The sequence below is a fragment of the Diuraphis noxia genome, unplaced genomic scaffold (genome assembly GCF_037042655.1).
Source record: "Diuraphis noxia isolate RWA-SAM2 unplaced genomic scaffold, SU_Dnox_SAM2 contig0004, whole genome shotgun sequence".
NCBI classification, from domain to species: domain Eukaryota; kingdom Metazoa; phylum Arthropoda; class Insecta; order Hemiptera; family Aphididae; genus Diuraphis; species Diuraphis noxia.
In genome coordinates, this window is record NW_028301714.1 from 57,086,029 (window position 1) to 57,105,871 (window position 19,843).

Below are 19,843 nucleotides of genomic sequence, written 5' to 3' on the forward strand. Positions count from 1 at the left end.
TCACCCTTATCACATGACTAACTTTAAATAACTTTATTCTTAATATAATATAGTTTATTTTAAAGGTGTAATTTATATGTCTTATAATTAATGGTATGGGCCTATGCCCTAATGGTAATAGTTAGTATAAATATATTGTAATGTCCAAATGGCAGTTAACAATTATGTGATTATATGATTAATCCATATAATTTTATATAGGATATTATTGACCCTAGACCGTGGTTACTAAAGATGTTCTTAACCTTTAAATTATTTTTAATTTAATGTATAATCACGTTCTTCACAGCTGATAAGAAAATGAAATTAAAAATTAATTTGTCACTATTTTAATGATTTTATAATTCATTGCATTGGTATTGCTAGTATTAATTATAATTTGAATAACAGTTGCAGTTAATATAATAATATGGCTACACATTATTGTAGTGAGTATTCGAGTTATGTTATAGTTAATAAAAGAAGTCATTGATTTTTAGCAAATGTGTTTTTGTTTATAAAACAACTTTATGTTAACTGTTAAGTGTTCTTCACAACTTTTAGATAAACACCATATTTCTTATACAGTCTTGAGATTTCATAAGATATTTTTTTATTGTTTGTTATTTTGGAACTCATAATACCTTAGGAAAAAATTGTTATGACTGGATTTCGATTCTCGATGAAAAAGCTAATATAATAAATACACAAAATATAAATTATTAAGATTTCTAAGAATGTAAATACTTACATATCGAATTAGTTATGCTTTTATTTTACTGATACTAAATCAAAATATTGCAGTTCTTAAATGCCTATAGAAATGTTACTCAACTGTTTTCTATTAATTTATTTTTTCAATTTAATTACATTTTATAAATTATCATTGCATATTAAATTCTTATAAACATTGCCATTACTATTATCAATTTATCATAACTAAAACTTAATACTACAACTATTATGTTCCAGACCTAAGAAATATATTTTTATGGTTTAGTATCATTACCTTTTATACAATTTTTTCAGAGTTATTTAATATGGTTTTAACAAGTTTTATATTCTATGTTTGCAACAAAATTATAATTGTATACGTTTAAAATCTTAATGAAACTTTTATTTTTATTCTATTTTATTTTAAAAAAATTTTTGTTTAGGAAAAATATTTGGTAAAAATCTTCCTCACAACTTAAAGACTAGAATTTGTCCATCATTTTTATCAACATTTCCTAAACCTCAACTTGATGTTCCGCAAGATGTACCTTCTGTATCTGATGGTAAGTTTTCTATATTACATCATGAATTAGTTTTAATTAATGTTTGAAATTTTTATTTCAGAATCCAAGTATAAATTGTCCAACCCAGATGCATTTGATGTAAAAAGTATGGTTAAAATTAAAAACCTATTTGAAGCTGGCGTGCATTTTGGTCATACTGAAGGAACATTAGATGATAGAATGAAACAATATTTGTATGGTAGCAGATTAGGACATTTAATTATAGATCTAAATCATACTAAAAGACTTCTACAACAAGCCCTTAATGTAACTGCACATATATCATACAGGTAAATAAAGAAATTTAAAGCCTTGTTTATGTACCCAAAATTTGTATTAATCAATTAATAGGTATACAAGGTGTTCCACAGAAATATGACAAATGAAATAACTTTTGTTCTAATCAGTAATATTTAAAAATTTCTTTTAAATATAATTCATAGACATTTGCGCTACATTTTCAGAATACCTTCATTTTTTATTTTTTAATATTGAAAATGAAAAACTTAAAAATTGATAAAATAATTTTCGAAATATATTGTATATAGCCAATTTTTAAATCTGATTTTCAGAACAATTTATATGGTAAAAACACTTATTGAAGTCAAATGGCTGATTTTTTACAATTTTTTTAAATATCAATATTTTTTTAAGTAAATTATGATCTAGTTTATAATATAAGAAACATTTTAATTTCAAAAAATGAGTTTATTGACCAAATAATATTACTATAATAAAATAGCAGATACAATAAAAAATTAATTAGATTTTAACATGAACCTATAAAATGTTTATATTAAATATTTTTTGAAATTAAAATGTTTCTAACATAAACTAGATTGTAATTTACTTAATGAAAATATTGATGTTTAAAATAATTCTAAAAAATCAGCCATTTGACTTAAATAAGTGTTTTTACCATATACGTTTTTCTGAAAATAAGATTTAAAAATTGGCTATATTGAATATTACGAAAAAAATTTTTTATTAATTTTTAAGTTTCGTATTTTCAGTATTAAAAAATAGAAAATGTATTCTGAAAATGAAGAGCAAGTGTCTATGAATTATATTTAAAATAAATTTAAAAAAAATATTGATTAGAACAAAAGTTATTTCATTTGTCAGATCTCCGTGGGACACTCTATATATGCTTTAAATACTCATCATTCCATTCATAACTACTCCTTTGTCTTTTTAAGTGAAGTAAGTCAAACCTAGCCAAAAAATAAACTGATGCTAACTTACAGTTTAGACTAAAACTTATAAATAACTTTTCTGATGAGCCCTCCACTATAACTCCACTATAACCCACTATAACTTATCAACTTCACAATTTCCAAGCAATTCACTTGTTCTATCACTCCTTATATTTTACTCAAGCATGCTGTGAATCATAACTGATCATCCACTTGACCTTTTGACACTCCTAGCTAATAAATCTTTTAACAACTAGCTTCCTCAGTTTTAATCACGATCACTGCAACTTAAATAATCGTATTGAACATAGGCATGTGCAGACTTCAATTTCCAGTCGAGCCTAGCAACAATTAATGCCCCAATACTTGGACAGTGCCCCTATATATATATATTTTTTTTAAAACATTAATTTATACTATAATTGTAAATTAAAAACTGAGCAAATAAAATCAAGTTGTACGACGTACAATGTACGTGCACTCAACATTAATAAGCTAATTTCTAGACATATTTTTTTTTAAATAAAATATTATGAAGAAAACAATACCTAAAAATTAAAAAAAAAAACTTGGTTTAATGAACAAAAAATTGTACATACATAGTATTATATTACATATATTATAATGTGTTATTAGTTATTACATTCAATATTTAAAGAATTATAAATTAATTCTCCTATTTCCAATAATTTTTAATTCATCAATGACCATGTCAATATTAATACTATAGATGTTAGGTTTTGTTCAGTAAACATTAATAATAAACTATTAAGTCGGTCTTGATGTATAGTACTCCTTAACTTATTTTTTACTATTGTTAATTTAGAAAATACCCGTTCACAGGAACAACTTGTAACTGGTATTACACTGAATAATTTCAGTAGAGTAAAAAATCCATTAAATGATTTTATGTAATTATTTGCTTTCATATATTCTAGCCATTCATGAATTGATTTATTATTAGTGTTACTATTCGGTTTACCATCGGTAGCGGGTAAATATTTTAAAAGCTTTATCTCAGATACTAACATCTCTTCGGGGATATTAGCAAATGTTGATAGAATTGAAATCATTTTAGGTGTAAACTCTAGACGAATCATTCCTGCTACAGATTGAACTAATTGTACAGTTAAAGAGTTAACTAAGCTAACCAACCAGCTAACTCGCTAGTTATAGACCATAGTACATATTACTTTGCACAGTGTTTTTGCTAAATGAATAAATCAATAAAATCAATTTAATGGTACACAAATATTTGTAATTTTATTTTACTATTACGACAAATAAAATCGTCAAGTTGTAATGATCTCCTCGAACATTTTGTTATAATTAAATATTTATATATACCTACATACATTTGAAATTATGTTATTATATGCCCCTTAAAAGATTCCGGTCGAGCCAGGGCTCACCCGGCTCGCCCCGTGCGCACGCCTATGGTATTGAACATCTTCCATCTGTGTATAGTCTGTATTACTTCATATTTAGATCTGCCTGTTATTAATAAATTGATATTTATTTCTGCTTTTAGAGGTGGAGTAATTTTGTTTTTGTGTCAATCACCCCTTAATTGTTTGACCGTTGAAAATTGTGCAAAAGAATGTGGTGAATTTGCTCATACAAGATATTGGCGTGATGGTATGTTTACAAACTCTTCAAGGATTTTCAAATCTGAAACCAGATTGCCTGATCTATGCATAGTACTAAATACACTGAGCAGTACATCTAAGAACAATAGTGGACAGCATAGTGTTCTCTCAGATGCTGCAAAAATGTTAATACCAACTATTGCTATTGTCGATACAGATGCTAATCCTAACATTGTGACATACCCAGTACCAGGCAATGATGATACACCAAGTGCTATAAATCTTTATTGTGATTTATTTAAAAATGTTATTCTTAAGGCTAAAAAAGTTAGAAAAGAAATCTTAGACAAAAATAAAATATCAGTGTAACAAAAATGTATTTGTATTTAAATTTGTTGAAAAAAAATGATAAAATGAATAGATACAAATATAAGAAAATTTGTAAATATCTTCAACTTTGTAAGTTTTGAAATCTTATTCATTGATTGTCTCGCAATTTATTAATGGTTTTGTAGCCGTAGAGTTCATAAAATCTGTAAAATATAATTAATTTTTTAATCATTCAAATAAATTTAAATGAAAGATTATACTTTATACTTTACTTTTGCATATCAGAGCATTATTATTTTGGTTTACACACTATATTTTAAAAATATTATAATTGTATAACACAATTGATGATCTAGTGCAGAGGTATTCAAACTTTTTCAGCATGCGGCTCCTTTGGGTGTTCCCAATATTTTTACTGTTCCCAAATTATTATGAAACAACACATGGATACAATATGGGTGATAATAACAGTGACTTTAGTACTAGAAATAAAACTTCAAATGGTCGAATCGAAAGGTGTGTCATTTTCATTTCCATAATGATTGCAAATAATATTTATAATTATTATACAAGACTAGCACTGTCACGTGAACCCGGCAAATGTCCGATTTGCTGGGGCTTCGCGGTTTTCATTGTTTTTTGGGGCCTCGCTCTTTTAACCATATTTTTCGTAAGCTATAATAGTATAATCTAATATAATAATTTATTAAACAATATTTATTATTATAATAATAATAATAATATTATGATATTTAATTGTAATAAAATCAATAATATTAGTAAATATTAGTCACTAAACAGTGTAAGCTAAAAATATTTAATAGTTTTTAGAAATTAATTCTTAAATATTTAATTCGCGTATAAAAATAAAAGTATAAAATTTAATTTGAATTGATTTGTAAACAATGTATTAAACGTGATAGTGGTCAATTTTAAAGATTTTGCCAGGGCCTCGCAAAACCTAATGACGGCGCTTAACAAGACCTAGGTAGGATGTTGGTGTTCGGTACTTTGACGCGGCTCCCTTGGCAAACTTTTGCGACTACCCTGGGAGCTGCAATACTCAGTTTGAATACCTCTGGTCTAGTTGAGCCTACAGATGTGGTAAGTGACATTTTTTGAGTACTCAATACTATTCTCCATTTCATTTAACATAATATAATGTACAAATGTTGTATCTGTATGTTTAATATTTTATTCAACCAACGGAACTGTTGTTTAAAGTTAGTACCATGTCACAGTGATTAGGTTAGGACGTTAGGTAAGGTACATTCAAATGCCTGTACTGAATAATTTGTTAAATAGGGTTATAATGTTGACGATTTAAAAGTATTATGGACTTTGGTAGATCCAATTATCAAATTGTCCTACTTGCAATGATGTTTAACAAAGTATACTTTTTTTTATAGAAAAAAACATAATTAATATCCGTTGGAAATTCAATTAAGATGATTTATTTGATGAATTTAATCATATTAAAGTAAACATTTTCAAAATATGAGTTTATGAAAAGCAAAAAAATTTTACATATCTAAAAGAAATGCCTACAAACCATATTATCAAGAATTATTGAATATGTTTTGGCAATACCCCAAACAAATGCAGCTGTTGAAAGAAAATTTTCTAACATAAATTTATTGTGGAGAGATGAAAAAAAATTGTTTTCTTATAGGCACTTTAAAAGCTATAATTTGTGTTTAAAACCATTTCAAAAATTACTCTTGTAATGATTTTTATAATTTTATCCTAAAACAAAATTAATTGTAAGATTCAATAAATTCTAGTGATGGGAACAATTGAGTGAAAATAATCAAAAAGTTTGCTCGGTCTCAATTCTCGGAACCAACTGAAAAATTATTTGCTACTTATTTTTGTAGTAGTTACTTAAATTGTAATGAGTAAAATTAATGAAATAAGTAGGTAATAACTACTAATAGTAATATGGTACTATAGTATTTTTATTTTACTAATCTAGTTATCTTTCAACAGTTAACACTATTAACAGTCTTAATATTTGAATTCATAAAAACACGAAAATAATAAAAAAATATTTTGTTTATATATTATAATTTAAAGTGATAAACGTAGTGTTATTTAAATTTTCAATTAAAAATATTACTTTATTAATAAGTTGATTATTTATTAGTTAATAATATTATCTTGATTATTGTAATTTAAGTGAATACATCAGTTATGAATTTAATTCAATTTATGATGGTTATGTAATACATTTCATTCTATATAATATTTTGATTAATTTAATCGAATGAATAATTTGATTATTCCTATCACTAATAAATTCATCAAAAAAATATGACTTTAGTAATAAGATAAGCAAAATGTAAATAAATGTAAAATTTACAAATGTATCTTTATAAATGATTCATGTATTTAAGCATTAAAACATTGATTTTATACTATACAGATAAGCCATTCTATTGTTAATAGTGGCAGCGGCTAATTGCATTCAGTGGGAGACGGAGAGGCCAAGCATTCTAAGGCATTAGCTGCAATGCGCACCGTCACCAGTTTGAACCTCGGTCACGGGCAGCACCTCTCCTTGGGCAGTCAAGGTGTCTGGGCCGTCTGGGGAGAGGCAGCCATCTCCTACACAGGTATTGTAGAAAACTAGGGGTGCCCAAATAGGAATTCTATCAAATATGCCTTCAGGCTTACTCCTGGACATAGCGTCATATTATGCAAAAAAAATCTTGTTTTATTATGTATATATATTATTTATGGTCACCCTAGACCATCACAATGATTGCTTGCAGTCACATGGCCATATTTCCTTTAGGGCCACGTTTTGATTTTGATGTCATGCATTTTTAATAAATAAATGTTTTATTTTATAGCAATATTCGATAACTTTTTAAAATTTATTTTAGGTAATTAGGCAATGCAAAATTTTCTCATTTAAGCTATCATTAAAAAGTAAACATTATTATTCCAACACCAAGGATATTATTCCATTTAAATAAATGTTTCTACGACAGCAAGCGGCTATATAGTGTTTAGAATTAAATTAACTTTTACACAATCTATTAATGAATTATATAAAACATCCCAATAAAACATTGCTAACATTTTATATGAATAAAGTAAAAAAAAAATAATCTATATCCTTACTTGTATGCTATCACAGGGTAATATATTGTAAAATATACGATTAGAATAAATGGAAACTTTGCCATCCATGATTCTTTTAGTTTATTTGCTATTGCCACACATGACAAATGTGCACATCTCTCAGTACTCATTCTATTGTCTGTTGGCGAATGAGTCAATCCATATTTCTGTAAATTATTTGATAATACTAAAGACAAAGCACAAACTTAAAATTTTAAATATCTTACTTCTCCTGGTCGACCTGTGAAGCTTTCTTTGAGAAAATTGCTAAAAACGGGGCCCGGACATAGAAGAGTAACATGAATATTAGAATGCAATTTTTCTAAACGTAAAGCTCCAAAATAGCCCTTTTAACAAACATTTATATTATATTAGTTATATAATTATAAATATAATACAATTAACAAAGTCAATGGCAAAAAATATTTAAAAAATAATTTAGAGTGATACCAATATTTTCCTAAGTAAAGCAGAATACCTACCCTAACCTGCAACACTTTTTGGTTGGATATTATGTATTATGTTAATAAATGTTTTATCTAAAAGTGTCTAATGTCCACACAAGATAAACACACTTAAAATCAGCCTAGGTAGTTGAAAGTGTGTATGTATGTTTCTCAGATAAATAAGATCTTTTTTTTTTTTATTCAGTTATTAGATTTTAAATGAAAATGAAAATAATTCAAGTTATTCAGAATTCAAAATAAATAAAATTTGTTAAGATACTTTAAAGGAGAATTTTAATTTTTTAATATTTTTCAAGGCTAGGTCTATTTGTTTATAATAAACTACATATTGAGAGCTAAAGACCATTCTTCAGTTTTTAATAAAAAATAATAATAAAGGTACTTTTCTATTTTCTAATAAAATGATGGTATAATATATTAATATCTAACATAATACAATTTAATAGTCCTTTACCTTACTCTTAAGTCATAAAGCTAACTGGGCTGAAAATAAATAGTAAATAAAGAATAAAATACATTTTTTAAGTGTTATTGATTTCTAATTTTCAAAATAATTATTATAATTTATATAATTGCTGGTTTATTTAAAATTAATTTCTTTTTTTTTTTAAAGATTTTGAGTCAACAATAATAAATTATTATCTAAATGATGTATGTCTTCATTATAAATTATTTTATGGTTATAACTACCATAAAATGTATTACCAAATGATTAGATTCAAATATACAGCTGTCACCACTGAAAAATATTGGTTTATAAATAGTTATTTACTTACATGAAGTGCGTGTTTAGTTGCATCATAGGTTGCAGAAAATGGAGCTGGTATAATTCCTGCAATACTAGAAGTGGCCACTAATTGACCACGTCCGACTTGATTAAAATATTTTACAGCAATTCTTGATAGATTTATTACAGGAAAAACATTTAAATCAAATAATTCTTGATCGACTCCAAGTTCAATATCTTCCCACATGGCTCGTTGTGAACGACCCGCATTGTTTACAAGGATATCAAGCTATACAAATAATTAAGGTTATTGTATTATTGTATTATTATAATATCATAATACTACCAGAACATGCATTATAAAATGAAAAAAAATATTACGTAACCTACATAAAACAATTATTTGTTTCATAGACCTTCTTAATGTTAATAATTATAAAATCATTGCACTACATTTTAGGTCAAACAACTTAAAAACTAAACATAAATTCAAAATTATAGTATCAGCTATACATTTTTGAAGATGTATTCAAACGTTAAATAATTAATGTATAATTTATATTATTCTTACTTTGCCGAAATGACTGATGACATTATCAAACAATGAATTGTGTTTAGATATATTGGTGACATCCATTGGTAATACAAGTATATCATTAGCAGTTAGCTTTCCTTCACTGAGTTCTATTATAGATTTTACAAAAAAAAAATTAAAATATAATCCAATTTATAACAAATCAAATATTGCAAAAATTACCAATACAACGGTTTTTAACTTGATATAATTTATCTTTACTTCTAGCAGATAAAATAAGTTTAGCACCATGCTTAGAAAGGTTTAATGCTATGTGTTCACCAATTCCACTAGAAGCACCAGTAATCCAAACTACTTTGTCTTTAAATGAATCTATAGTAAATTAAAAAAAACAGATGTTGAAATAATAAAATATATTTGATTTACAATTTGTACTAAACCAATATCTATTTAAACATTTTAAACATATTGTAATGTATATATTATACATTAAAAAAATTCAATTAATTGTGAATAATAATATTATATTTATAACAGAAAATGGCCAAATGGATTCTGTAAAGTAATCTAAACTCTGAAGTGATGGTGGTTATATTATTTTGTTCAAAGCATCATTGAGATTTATATTTAGAACCCACCCTTCCATCTTATACCTATGAACCTTAGAATGCATTTTATTTAGGTGAAACACGATATAATACAACTCTAAAAGGGGGTGTCAACCCTAAAACTAAAAATATGGATACTGCACCACTATTTTAATATAAATAGATATTATATATATAATATTTTTAAACACTGATATTAACTAAAATATGAACCTAGATAGGTAAATGAATACATATTTACACCAAATACAAAAAATATATTATCATACAACTCTTAAGTATAACATTATAAATAACAAATAAAAAATAAAATGTAATATTATTATGCAGACCGAATTGAAAAAACAGTTAATCACAATTAGGTATTCAAATAAATCATATCAGGATAGTTTTAAAATTAGTTATTTTAACTAAACCATTTTATTTGTACCTAGATGATTATTAAATAAAAATGTCTTTGAATATAATATTCTACTTCACATGTAGGTACCAACCAAAATTTCTTTTGAACTTGTCATAAAACCAGAGTTCCAAGTCGGTGTCACTGGTAAAGAACAACACGAAATACACTAGGAACTTTAACACCACAATGAGTCCAATGAAACTCAAAAACCCCATGACGACACGAGACGACTGCAACAGGTCTGAATTCCAATCGAGAATGATATTATGATAATGATTGGAGAATAAATAACTACATCAACGGTAGGCAAGTACTTTACTACCTTCTACACGTCAACGACTGTAGGATCACAATATTAAATTAGGTATTTTAAATCGTTATCGACAAAATATTGTTAAAGAGAACGAAAGTAAAAATATATAACTCGTACCTAAGTGGTTACACTAAATATGATATTTTAGTTAAATACTATCGGATATAGAGGCATAAGTGTTCGATAACATTAATTGGTAAAATAATTATATACATTATGATTCATTGTGTAGTGGCTCATATTATTTTTTTTAATTTAACGTAGTTAAAAATTGCTAATTAATTACATTAATTATTGATAAATTAATAATTATTATTAAGACATTAAGTAATAAGTAGTAATATTAATAGTAGGTGCCAGGACAATAAGCAGAAAACGTAACTGTGATAGACGGGTGACGACCGTGCGACCGTCCACGACTGTCCACGACTGACAAAGTGACCAACCGAATAAATAAATAATTATTAACGAATAATGAATTTAAGAATGCTGGCACGCTCCGTGTGACCGCACCTCCTTTTTGACCAAAGTACGTATAGATTGTGAATAGTGATAGACCTTATTACCTAGTGAAGTAGTGTAGTACAATTATTATTTATTAAATAAGGGAACAGTGAGTGATAATACCGTAGACCGTAGTGGTGATGGAAATTGGAAATACCGGCACGCCGCATGTCAGCGGTTCAGTATTTGCTCCAACTACCCAGTGGTCATTAATCACTAGCCCAGTGGTTTTCAAACTGGGTGCCACGATGTTTTGAAAGTTTTGGTTTTCTTTGTATGATACCAATTGCTTTGCGCTGTGAATAAAATATGAAAGTATACCAATTCGATTATTTGTTTTGAAAACGATCGAGTAGTTGGAAATAAAGATGAATAAATATTTCCATATAGTATTGATTATTGATATTAAACATAACGACTGGGTTCGAGATCTTTTCAATGTATCTATTGGAGACCTGACTGATTTAAAATTACACGCTATGCTCATTTAGTAAAAAACAATGAAAACTAATGTCATATTATACTAAACATAAAAACATTTTACTAAAATATTAAAATTCATATGGATAAACTTTTGTCAAAAAAAAAAAATTACGCATCCGAAAGCAACTTGGAAATTAAATATTTATTAATGAAATTCCTAATAAAAATGCTGATACGTCTAAAGAAATCAGTTCAATTCAAAATTAATAAATAATCAAATGTTAAATGACACACACGAACCGCATAAGATCTCAAATATTTTCAACACTTTTTTCATTGATATGAAAGCTATAAACCTATTTATTGATATATAAACCATTATTAATATTGATTGATTTCTTTAATCAGAACAGCAACGGGACCACAGAAGGAGTTGAATGTAATTCTGATTTTCTGAATTGGAAATCACAAGGTGAAGAGGTCTTTAGATACTCTATTCACCTAAGCAACGATGGCCTGATAAAGTGATAAAGTCTGAAATGGTCTAACTACGAAAAGAAAACTATAAAAAGGTAGCATTATTTAGACAGAAAGAGAAGGAAGCATGTGATGCAGCAATGGGCCTATAAGCTGCATCAGAAGCTGCAAGAAAATTAATTTTAAATAAACGGCGTTTGGATTGGTAATTATATAATAGTACCAAGTCCAGTTTTACAATGGCATTAGTGGTAGAATGATGGCAAATAACTCGAAAATTATATGAAGTCTGAACTTAGTCTTTATTATTAGAAGTAAAAAGTCTAAACCAACGAATTTTTTTTATACTTAAGTGAAGAATTATTTTTTAACTTTGGTATAGCTAAGCAAAATTTAAACAAGATTTCACATACCTACGTAATATAAGTAGTTTAAGTAGTTATTTCTGTAACAAATACTATCTAAAAACTATATAAACACAGTTTTTTTTTATAGTTATTTTAAGTTAAAATTTGTATGAAATTACATATTAAATTACCAAGAATAATAATTTTAGTAATATATTATTGTATAGACATACATTTAATTTGAATTTCCGGTGGACATTTTTTTTGTGATAAAGATTGACAAATTTTTAAGGAATCTTGTATTAAATTTTCAAATCTTAGATTTAAATAGAAATTTTTTTATGAATTTCTAGCTTAAAACAATTTGCGAATTTTTGTGATTATTACGTATTATGTCAAAATTCAAAATTTGAATGCTTATAAAAAAAATTGTAACTATGAATTTATTTTATTTTTCAACTGCTATTGTAACAATATATATTAAGAGCCTTGTATTAAATCTTCAATATTTTCTACCAAAAAAATAAATTTTTATCGATATTAATTTAAAAAAAAACTAATAATGATCGAAAATTGCATATACCTATGAATAGTACAACATAAGTCAAAAATTTTTGAAAATTTCATGATGGATAGAATATACTTATAAAAACATTCGGTGAAAATTTCATGTATCAATGGTCATTTGTTTTAAAGTTACATCAATAATCAAAATCACGGTTTAAGATATACATATATATATTATACATATATACGTATATCTTAAACCGTGATCAAAATCGATTTTATCGAAAACTGATTGTGCGTAAGATTTCCCGTTTTTCCCTTAATTTTTAGTTTGTTTATCCCGATTATTTAGAAAAATATATAAGAATTTTTTACTTTTGACCACCAAAGTACCAACTAAATTCACTTTCTGATCGAATAAGGTACTGAAGTAAAAATTCAAAGCACTTTTACTGCCCCAAAACGAGATGACAGACACAAAAAAAAATATTCATGGTTTTGACGAATTTTTGTCAATATTTGAACTTCAAATGCTAATAAAAAAAAATTGTGCTTATGTATTCTTAAAATTTTTCATTCACTATAAGAATAACTTATGAGGAACTTTGTATTCAATTTTCAAGTATGTTGATAGTGCCAAAAAATTTTATCGACACTTCACAAAAAAAAATGTTCAGACAAATTGAAAATTTCAGTCGTCTATAAATATCTCAAAAAAGTCAAAATATTTTGAAAATTAAATCATGTAAAGAAAATGCCAATCTAAATAACTGATAAAATTTTCAAGTATCTACGAGTTATACTTTTTGAATAATAACAAATATTTAAAATCGTTTCAGGATAAATCGTTATCGTTACGCTATTTCGTAAAAATTTAAAATTCAAACGCACTTAAAATTTTTCCTATAATGATGCTTCGAGACTCATAAGGAACCTTGTATTAAATTTTCAAATTTTTTTGGTCGTCCAACATTTTTTTACCGATTCTTCAAAAAAATTGAAAATTTCAGTGGTCTATAAATAGCTCAAAAAAATTCAAATTTTTTTGAAAATTAAACTGTATATACATAACACTAACATAAACATTTGGTGAAAATTTCAAGTATTTACAGTGATTAGTTTTTGAATTACAACCATACAAAAAAATCGATTTGGTCAAAAATTGATTTTGCGTAAAAATTCCTGTTTTTCTGTCTGTTGATCGCCGAGATAGCTCCTACAAGTTCGGCGGTTGGCTATATCGACTTGCGGCGTTAGGGATTCGGGTCACCAAATGAATACACAATATTTATAAATACAATTAACCACGTATGTGTGTGTACACTCATACAAATATAATAATAATAATATATATCAACATCGTGACATGATTATAATATATAATACATAAAAAAAGCTCTACCTAGCGGGCGCCCCAATATATATACTTAAGAATACTGAATAATACACAATACTATAATAATACACTTTCAGACCAAAGTGGTCGATCATACAAAATATAAATATATCGTTACAATGATTATGATATAATAATCGATAAATTAAGAATGAATACAAATCAATAATGTTACGACCTGACGGCTGACAGCGACATTCGCACGTCTCCACTCCGACGAGCTATAATATATCCTGATTGAATGGCAATAAGTGACGGCAACGGGTGGTACACTTCCCAGGCAGGCAGGTCACGGGACAGGAAGCTCCAGGGCTGATGGCGAAATATGAATTTGAGTGACCGTGACTCCAGCACCGCGCACGCGGTACACAACTGTGCGATCTCCGCAGAGAGTAATAAGTACGGGTATATGTGTATATTATTTGTATAATATATACAAGATATGCTGCGACCGATCACCAGGTGACACGTGGTAGAAATTATAATAATAAGACACACGTTAGCCAAAAATGAGAACCAAGCACGCTGGCGTAGTCGGCGGGAGCTGAGGAAAATGGTCCGTCAGTCTCAACCGCGGAAAACAGACAGCACCGGCCGGCGAATCTGTCCTAGCTCGCGACGAGTTGTCTACCGATGTAGGAGGGGTAGGGTGCTCGGTGAACTTCAACGCCGACGGCACGATAGCACCCGCCGATAATATCGGCGCGACGTGAAGTTGTTCCGATGTTCGAACATCCTCCCCCCCGGTGAGCTTTGCCTCACCATCCATAAGTGAGAACAGGAACTTGCCTTCGACGTGTAGTATAGACGTGGAGTGGTAGGCGCGGTCTACAATAAATGCATTAAATATAATAGATACAATACAAAATAAATAAATAAGATATATAAATTCGACATTAAATAAAAATTCATTATGGCATCACCTTAGTCCCGAACACCTACAAAAACATATACCTATGTAGCTCAATGAAAGCCATAAAGCTAAAAAAAAAAAAACAAAAAAAAACACAGGAGTAGGTCCTAACGGTTTATATGGGTTCAAGTCACATCGCACAGTGTTCGTTCGGAAGTATACATATATAACTGGACAAATAAATATTACATATTACTATTTTTTTTTTTTTTTTTTTTTTTAATATTACTTTTATTATTTTTTTATAAATATTATCCACCTACTTACCAGAAGGCAACGGTACTAATTTAACTACAGGACAAATTATAGTGCCAGCACGGGTGAGTACACGAAACACACGAACGTGGCCGTCCGAACCGGGTAATAATTCGACGACGTGTCCTAGACGCCAGGCAAGGGGCGGGCTCTGGTTATCAACGACAACTACCATGTCATCAATGTTGATGGGAGGCGTACGAGTAGTCCACTTGGACCTTTCTTGTAAGGTAGTCAAATATTCCAATGACCAGCGCCGCCAAAATGACTGGTGGCATTGGTCTAACAATTTCCAACGATTAACTAAAGTACGACCCGTGTCAGGGCCTGATCGAGGGGGAACAGCGAGCAGCGGTTGACCTACCAAAAAATGTCCCGGAGACAAACAGTCTAGGTCGTGCGGATCAGTAGAGGCCGGTGTGAGTGGGCGGGAATTGAGGACAGCTTCTACCCGACACAAAATTGTATTTAACTCTTCGTATGTGAAAATATGTGTACCCATGCACCGTATAAGTAGACGCTTTGTCGACCTCACCGCAGCCTCCCACAGACCCCCGAAATGAGGAGCGCTGGGTGGGTTGAAATGCCATTCACACGCAGAACGTGAGTTGGCAATAGCGACCTGACTTTCAGGGCTGTTGATTAACTTTTTTAATTGCTTATCGGCCCCCACAAAATTGGTACCGCAATCAGAATATATATCGCTCGGCAGACCGCGGCGTGCCACAAAACGGTCAAATGCGGCCAGAAACGCATCGGTCGACAACTCAGACACCACCTCGAGGTGAACGGCCTTCACTGTAAAACATATAAATACGGCGATGTATACCTTGTACACACGCGATTTACGCAATCGAAGTTCGCGCATTTGTAATGGGCCGGCATAGTCCACCCCTACGTAGGAAAACGGGCGTTGAGGTTGAACTCGCGTTGCCGGTAGATCAGCCATGAACGGAGATGGCGGTTTAGCATCAAACCTCGCACAAACAACGCATGAAGTTAATACATGGTGTAACACAGACCTCAACGAAACTATCCAAAACTGCCGTGAAATAAGCGCCGCTAAAACACGGGGCGAATCTGTCCTAGCTCGCGACGAGTTGTCTACCGATGTAGGAGGGGTAGGGTGCTCGGTGAACTTCAACGCCGACGGCACGATAGCACCCGCCGATAATATCGGCGCGACGTGAAGTTGTTCCGATGTTCGAACACTGTCATTTTTTTGTTTTTGTTTTTCTCAATTTTTTTGAAAACTGTTGGAAAATGTTTACTTTTGACCTCTATAATGCACCGAGGATCTTCAATTTTACATCGGAAACCACCCCCAAAGTTTGAAATCGAAGCATTTTTTCGACTAGTTATGCTGTACACACACACAAAAAAAAAAAAAACACATCATTGTAAAATCAATACATTCATCACTTCGTTCAGAATCTAAAAATGTATGTAATATATAGATATGGTGTGTAATTATTTAATAAAATAATAATAATAATAATATTATTCTATCAATTGTTAATTTGTATTATATTGTTCATATTTTGTTTTGTCGGGACGCGGATGCCAAATGATCAGGTAGGCCGACTGTGGTAATTTTTTTTCTTTGTATAAATGTATATTATGTATGTGCGCTAGTGTAACGCCATAATATGACGAAAGTCTACGGCAATTAGCTATTTAGATAAGGTGATATAATATATAATATATAATCATTCGAAGATTATTATCGTACAGTCGCGGCTCGACGGTAAAATATAGTGTTCCACAGTTCCACACCTATTTTTAAATTTTTGCTTCTTGAAGGCATACTGCCTACATAATTGTAATATATTTGTAAGTTTTAATAGTACCTAATTCTGCTGCATAATATAAAGATAGTAATAATGAAATAACCATATAAATTACTATTATATTGAGTTCTACATAGTATATACATAGTTGGCCGCCCCTGGTTAATTAACCTATATAGGATATTTTTAATTGGGATATTTGTAACGGGGGTATTTTTAACGTGGGACATTTTTAACGGGGGATATTTTGAGGGGAACCCACGCATTTATTCATTTAGATCAACAACAACAAAGTGGAAAAATAATAAATTAATAACAGAGAAGGTTTGCACATTACTTCAAAGATCTTGAAGCCAGTAAAAAAAATTCTTTCCCACATTATAAAATATATATTAAAAATAAATTATTAAAATGTTGCAGGTTCTTCGTTGTTGAAGGGAACACTGATTTTCGTATTTGCCGCATACTTTCAGGTACTTTCGAAAATGTATAATTTGCAGCTCCTTCAGGATGGCTGTTGTATTAAACAGTTATTTTGTATAGGTACGTGATGGTTATTTTAAAGGTTACTTATCTATGTGTAAGTGTTTATATACGTAAGAAGTAAAAAATTGAATTAAAATTAAACTTACAATTCTTTATTTTTGAATATTTAAGGCCAGATAAGGTTTCCAGAAAACCAACACAACTTGAAATTCAAACAAATCTCCCAAAACTAATGTAAATAATATATAAAGTTAACATATATTTAGGAATAGTTAAAATAATAATTTTTTTTTTCGGATCCGTTCTTGTAATTCTTCAAGAGGTAGATTTTTTTTTTTATTTATATATTTAAGTATATACAATCTATACAACATTATGTACAATGGGCAAATTTGATAATTAATATAAAATGAAATAACAGAATAAAATTTAGCATTTAGGGGCAGGCACTCAGCAGCACCACCCGACCGAGAACATTTTAGATGTCGTGGGTTTTTTTATTTTTTTTTTTTATTTTAGCAGGTCTTTAGGCCATTGCCTTTTTAGTCTTCTGCGTACATTGCCAGGAAGTGAGGTGGAAGAAAGTTGCTTTATTAATGGATTACTGTGAGAGTTTAAGTTGGAGTGAAATTTAGAGTAATGTGCTTTTGCTAATTGATTAAGTGTAGGGATTTTTAGGTCTTTGTGAAGATTTTTGTTTGTGAAATACCAAGGAGAAGACGTTATTAATCGTAGGCAGATAGATTGAAAAGCTTGAAGAGTGTTGATGTTAGAGGGCTTTGCAGAGCCCCATAACTGGATACCATATGTCCAAGCTGGTCGAATTATTGATTTGTATACTGTAAGTTTTTTGGAAAGAGAAAGTTTAACAGAGAGTTAACAGTTTTGCGTTTAGCTTTAATGTGTGGGCTCCAGGTTAAGCGTTTGTCGAGAGTTAGCCCGAGGTATTTGACTTCGTTTGCCTTAGGAATTGGTATATTGTTTAATGTGACAGGTGCGAATCGAGATTGCGTAGTGAAAAAGTTACTTGAACAGATTTAGTTTCGTTTATTTTGATTTTCCATCTGTTTGCCCACAAGCTGATCATATTTAAATGGTTTTGGATCATTTCACTGGCTGTGACGTGGCTTTCGTGGGAGGCGGTTATTAGCGTGTCATCAGCGTATGTGCCTAAAGATGTATAAAATGTCTTGGGTATGTCATGAGTGAAAATCGAGTAAAGGAATGGAGCGATGTCGCTTCCTTGTGGGACTCCAGCTCTAATAGTGTAACGGGTTGAGTAGGTGTTGTTTAGGCGAACAGTAAAGAAACGATTTGATAGATATGAATTTATTAAGAGGAAAAGAGGGTCGGGGAGGTAGAATTAGGAATAGAAATACTTCTGAAATTAAATGGTTCATGCAAGACTTGATAGAGAATGATGCTCCTGATTGTATTTTAACATTTTTAAGGACAGGTCATCAGGTCGATTGTTACATAACCCAACAAATTGACCCATTGCCCATATCCCGGTAATAAAAATGTTCTAGTAATTACAAAACTTTATAAATTTATCATTATATTTTTCAGATGAACAAGAATTGCTACTACACGAAGCAAACAATTCGCAAATCATAATTATAAATTGATATGAAATTTTATTTAACTAACTTTTTTAAAATCTAATTAATGACATTATCATTTTATTTTTCAAGTCATACAATTATTAATTGATATGAATTATTATTTTATTAACTATTTTTAAACTTAATTAATGTGACAAATTTTAAAATTATCCTAACCAAACGTAAACTGTGATTTTTATATATAGGTGTGCACATTTTTTGCAGTCTTGTAAAGTACTTGAGTAAAAGTATCCGAATACTTAGTTTATAAATGTTGCCTCGACGTTGGTCTTGGACCAAAACTCTTGGTAAGGTTAGCAGACTATATGGTCACAGAATATATGAAATATATTACATAGGCGCAACTAGACCTCTAAATCGTGGGGTGCTATATTATTAAAAACATAAAATTGATGTTATTTCAATATAATTATAATAGTTAGATCTAAAATTGCAAGGGGTGCTAAAGACCCTTTTGCACCCCCCTAAATGCGCCAATGATTATATATATAAAAATATAATGTAAAATATTTAATATATTCTGTCTCTGTGTTTCTGTGATATGGGCAATGGCTATGTCGATTGTTG

At 29.4% G+C, this 19,843-nt stretch overlaps 3 protein-coding genes across 6 annotated transcripts; 1 reads left to right on the forward strand and 2 right to left on the reverse strand.

The window, feature by feature from the left end:
* Nucleotides 1-270: 270 nt before the first annotated feature.
* On the forward strand, nt 271-4,496 carry mRpS2 (mitochondrial ribosomal protein S2). The gene is made up of 4 exons (XM_015514378.2): nt 271-428; nt 1,137-1,256; nt 1,318-1,546; nt 3,984-4,496. The coding sequence occupies exons 1-4, from the start codon at nt 410-412 to the stop codon at nt 4,408-4,410; spliced, it is 795 nt and encodes a 264-aa protein (XP_015369864.2). The 5' UTR covers nt 271-409; the 3' UTR covers nt 4,411-4,496.
* Nucleotides 4,400-11,103, reverse strand: LOC107165939 (dehydrogenase/reductase SDR family member 7). 4 transcript variants are annotated; one of them, XR_016191441.1, is made up of 8 exons: nt 10,332-11,103; nt 9,452-9,601; nt 9,266-9,378; nt 8,744-8,983; nt 7,728-7,847; nt 7,501-7,667; nt 4,644-5,046; nt 4,400-4,574 (listed from the first exon to the last, which is right to left on the reverse strand). XR_016191441.1 is itself a non-coding variant. In XM_015514377.2 (8 exons), exons 2-8 carry the CDS (start codon nt 10,453-10,455, stop codon nt 4,520-4,522), a joined length of 969 nt encoding a protein of 322 aa, XP_015369863.1. In that variant the 5' UTR covers nt 10,456-10,481; nt 10,671-11,102; the 3' UTR covers nt 4,400-4,519. The 4 variants fall into 4 exon arrangements, 3 of the variants coding, with proteins under 3 accessions (XP_015369863.1, XP_015369860.1, XP_015369862.1); XM_015514377.2 differs by lacking the exon at nt 4,644-5,046 and having other exon boundaries at nt 10,332-10,481; nt 10,671-11,102; XM_015514374.2 differs by lacking the exon at nt 4,644-5,046 and having other exon boundaries at nt 10,332-10,579; nt 10,671-11,102.
* Nucleotides 11,104-14,706: 3,603 nt separating this feature from the next.
* Nucleotides 14,707-16,324, reverse strand: LOC149056234 (uncharacterized). The gene is made up of 2 exons (XM_089227045.1): nt 15,388-16,324; nt 14,707-15,035 (listed from the first exon to the last, which is right to left on the reverse strand). Exons 1-2 carry the CDS (start codon nt 16,322-16,324, stop codon nt 14,707-14,709), a joined length of 1,266 nt encoding a protein of 421 aa, XP_089083171.1.
* Nucleotides 16,325-19,843: the final 3,519 nt, after the last annotated feature.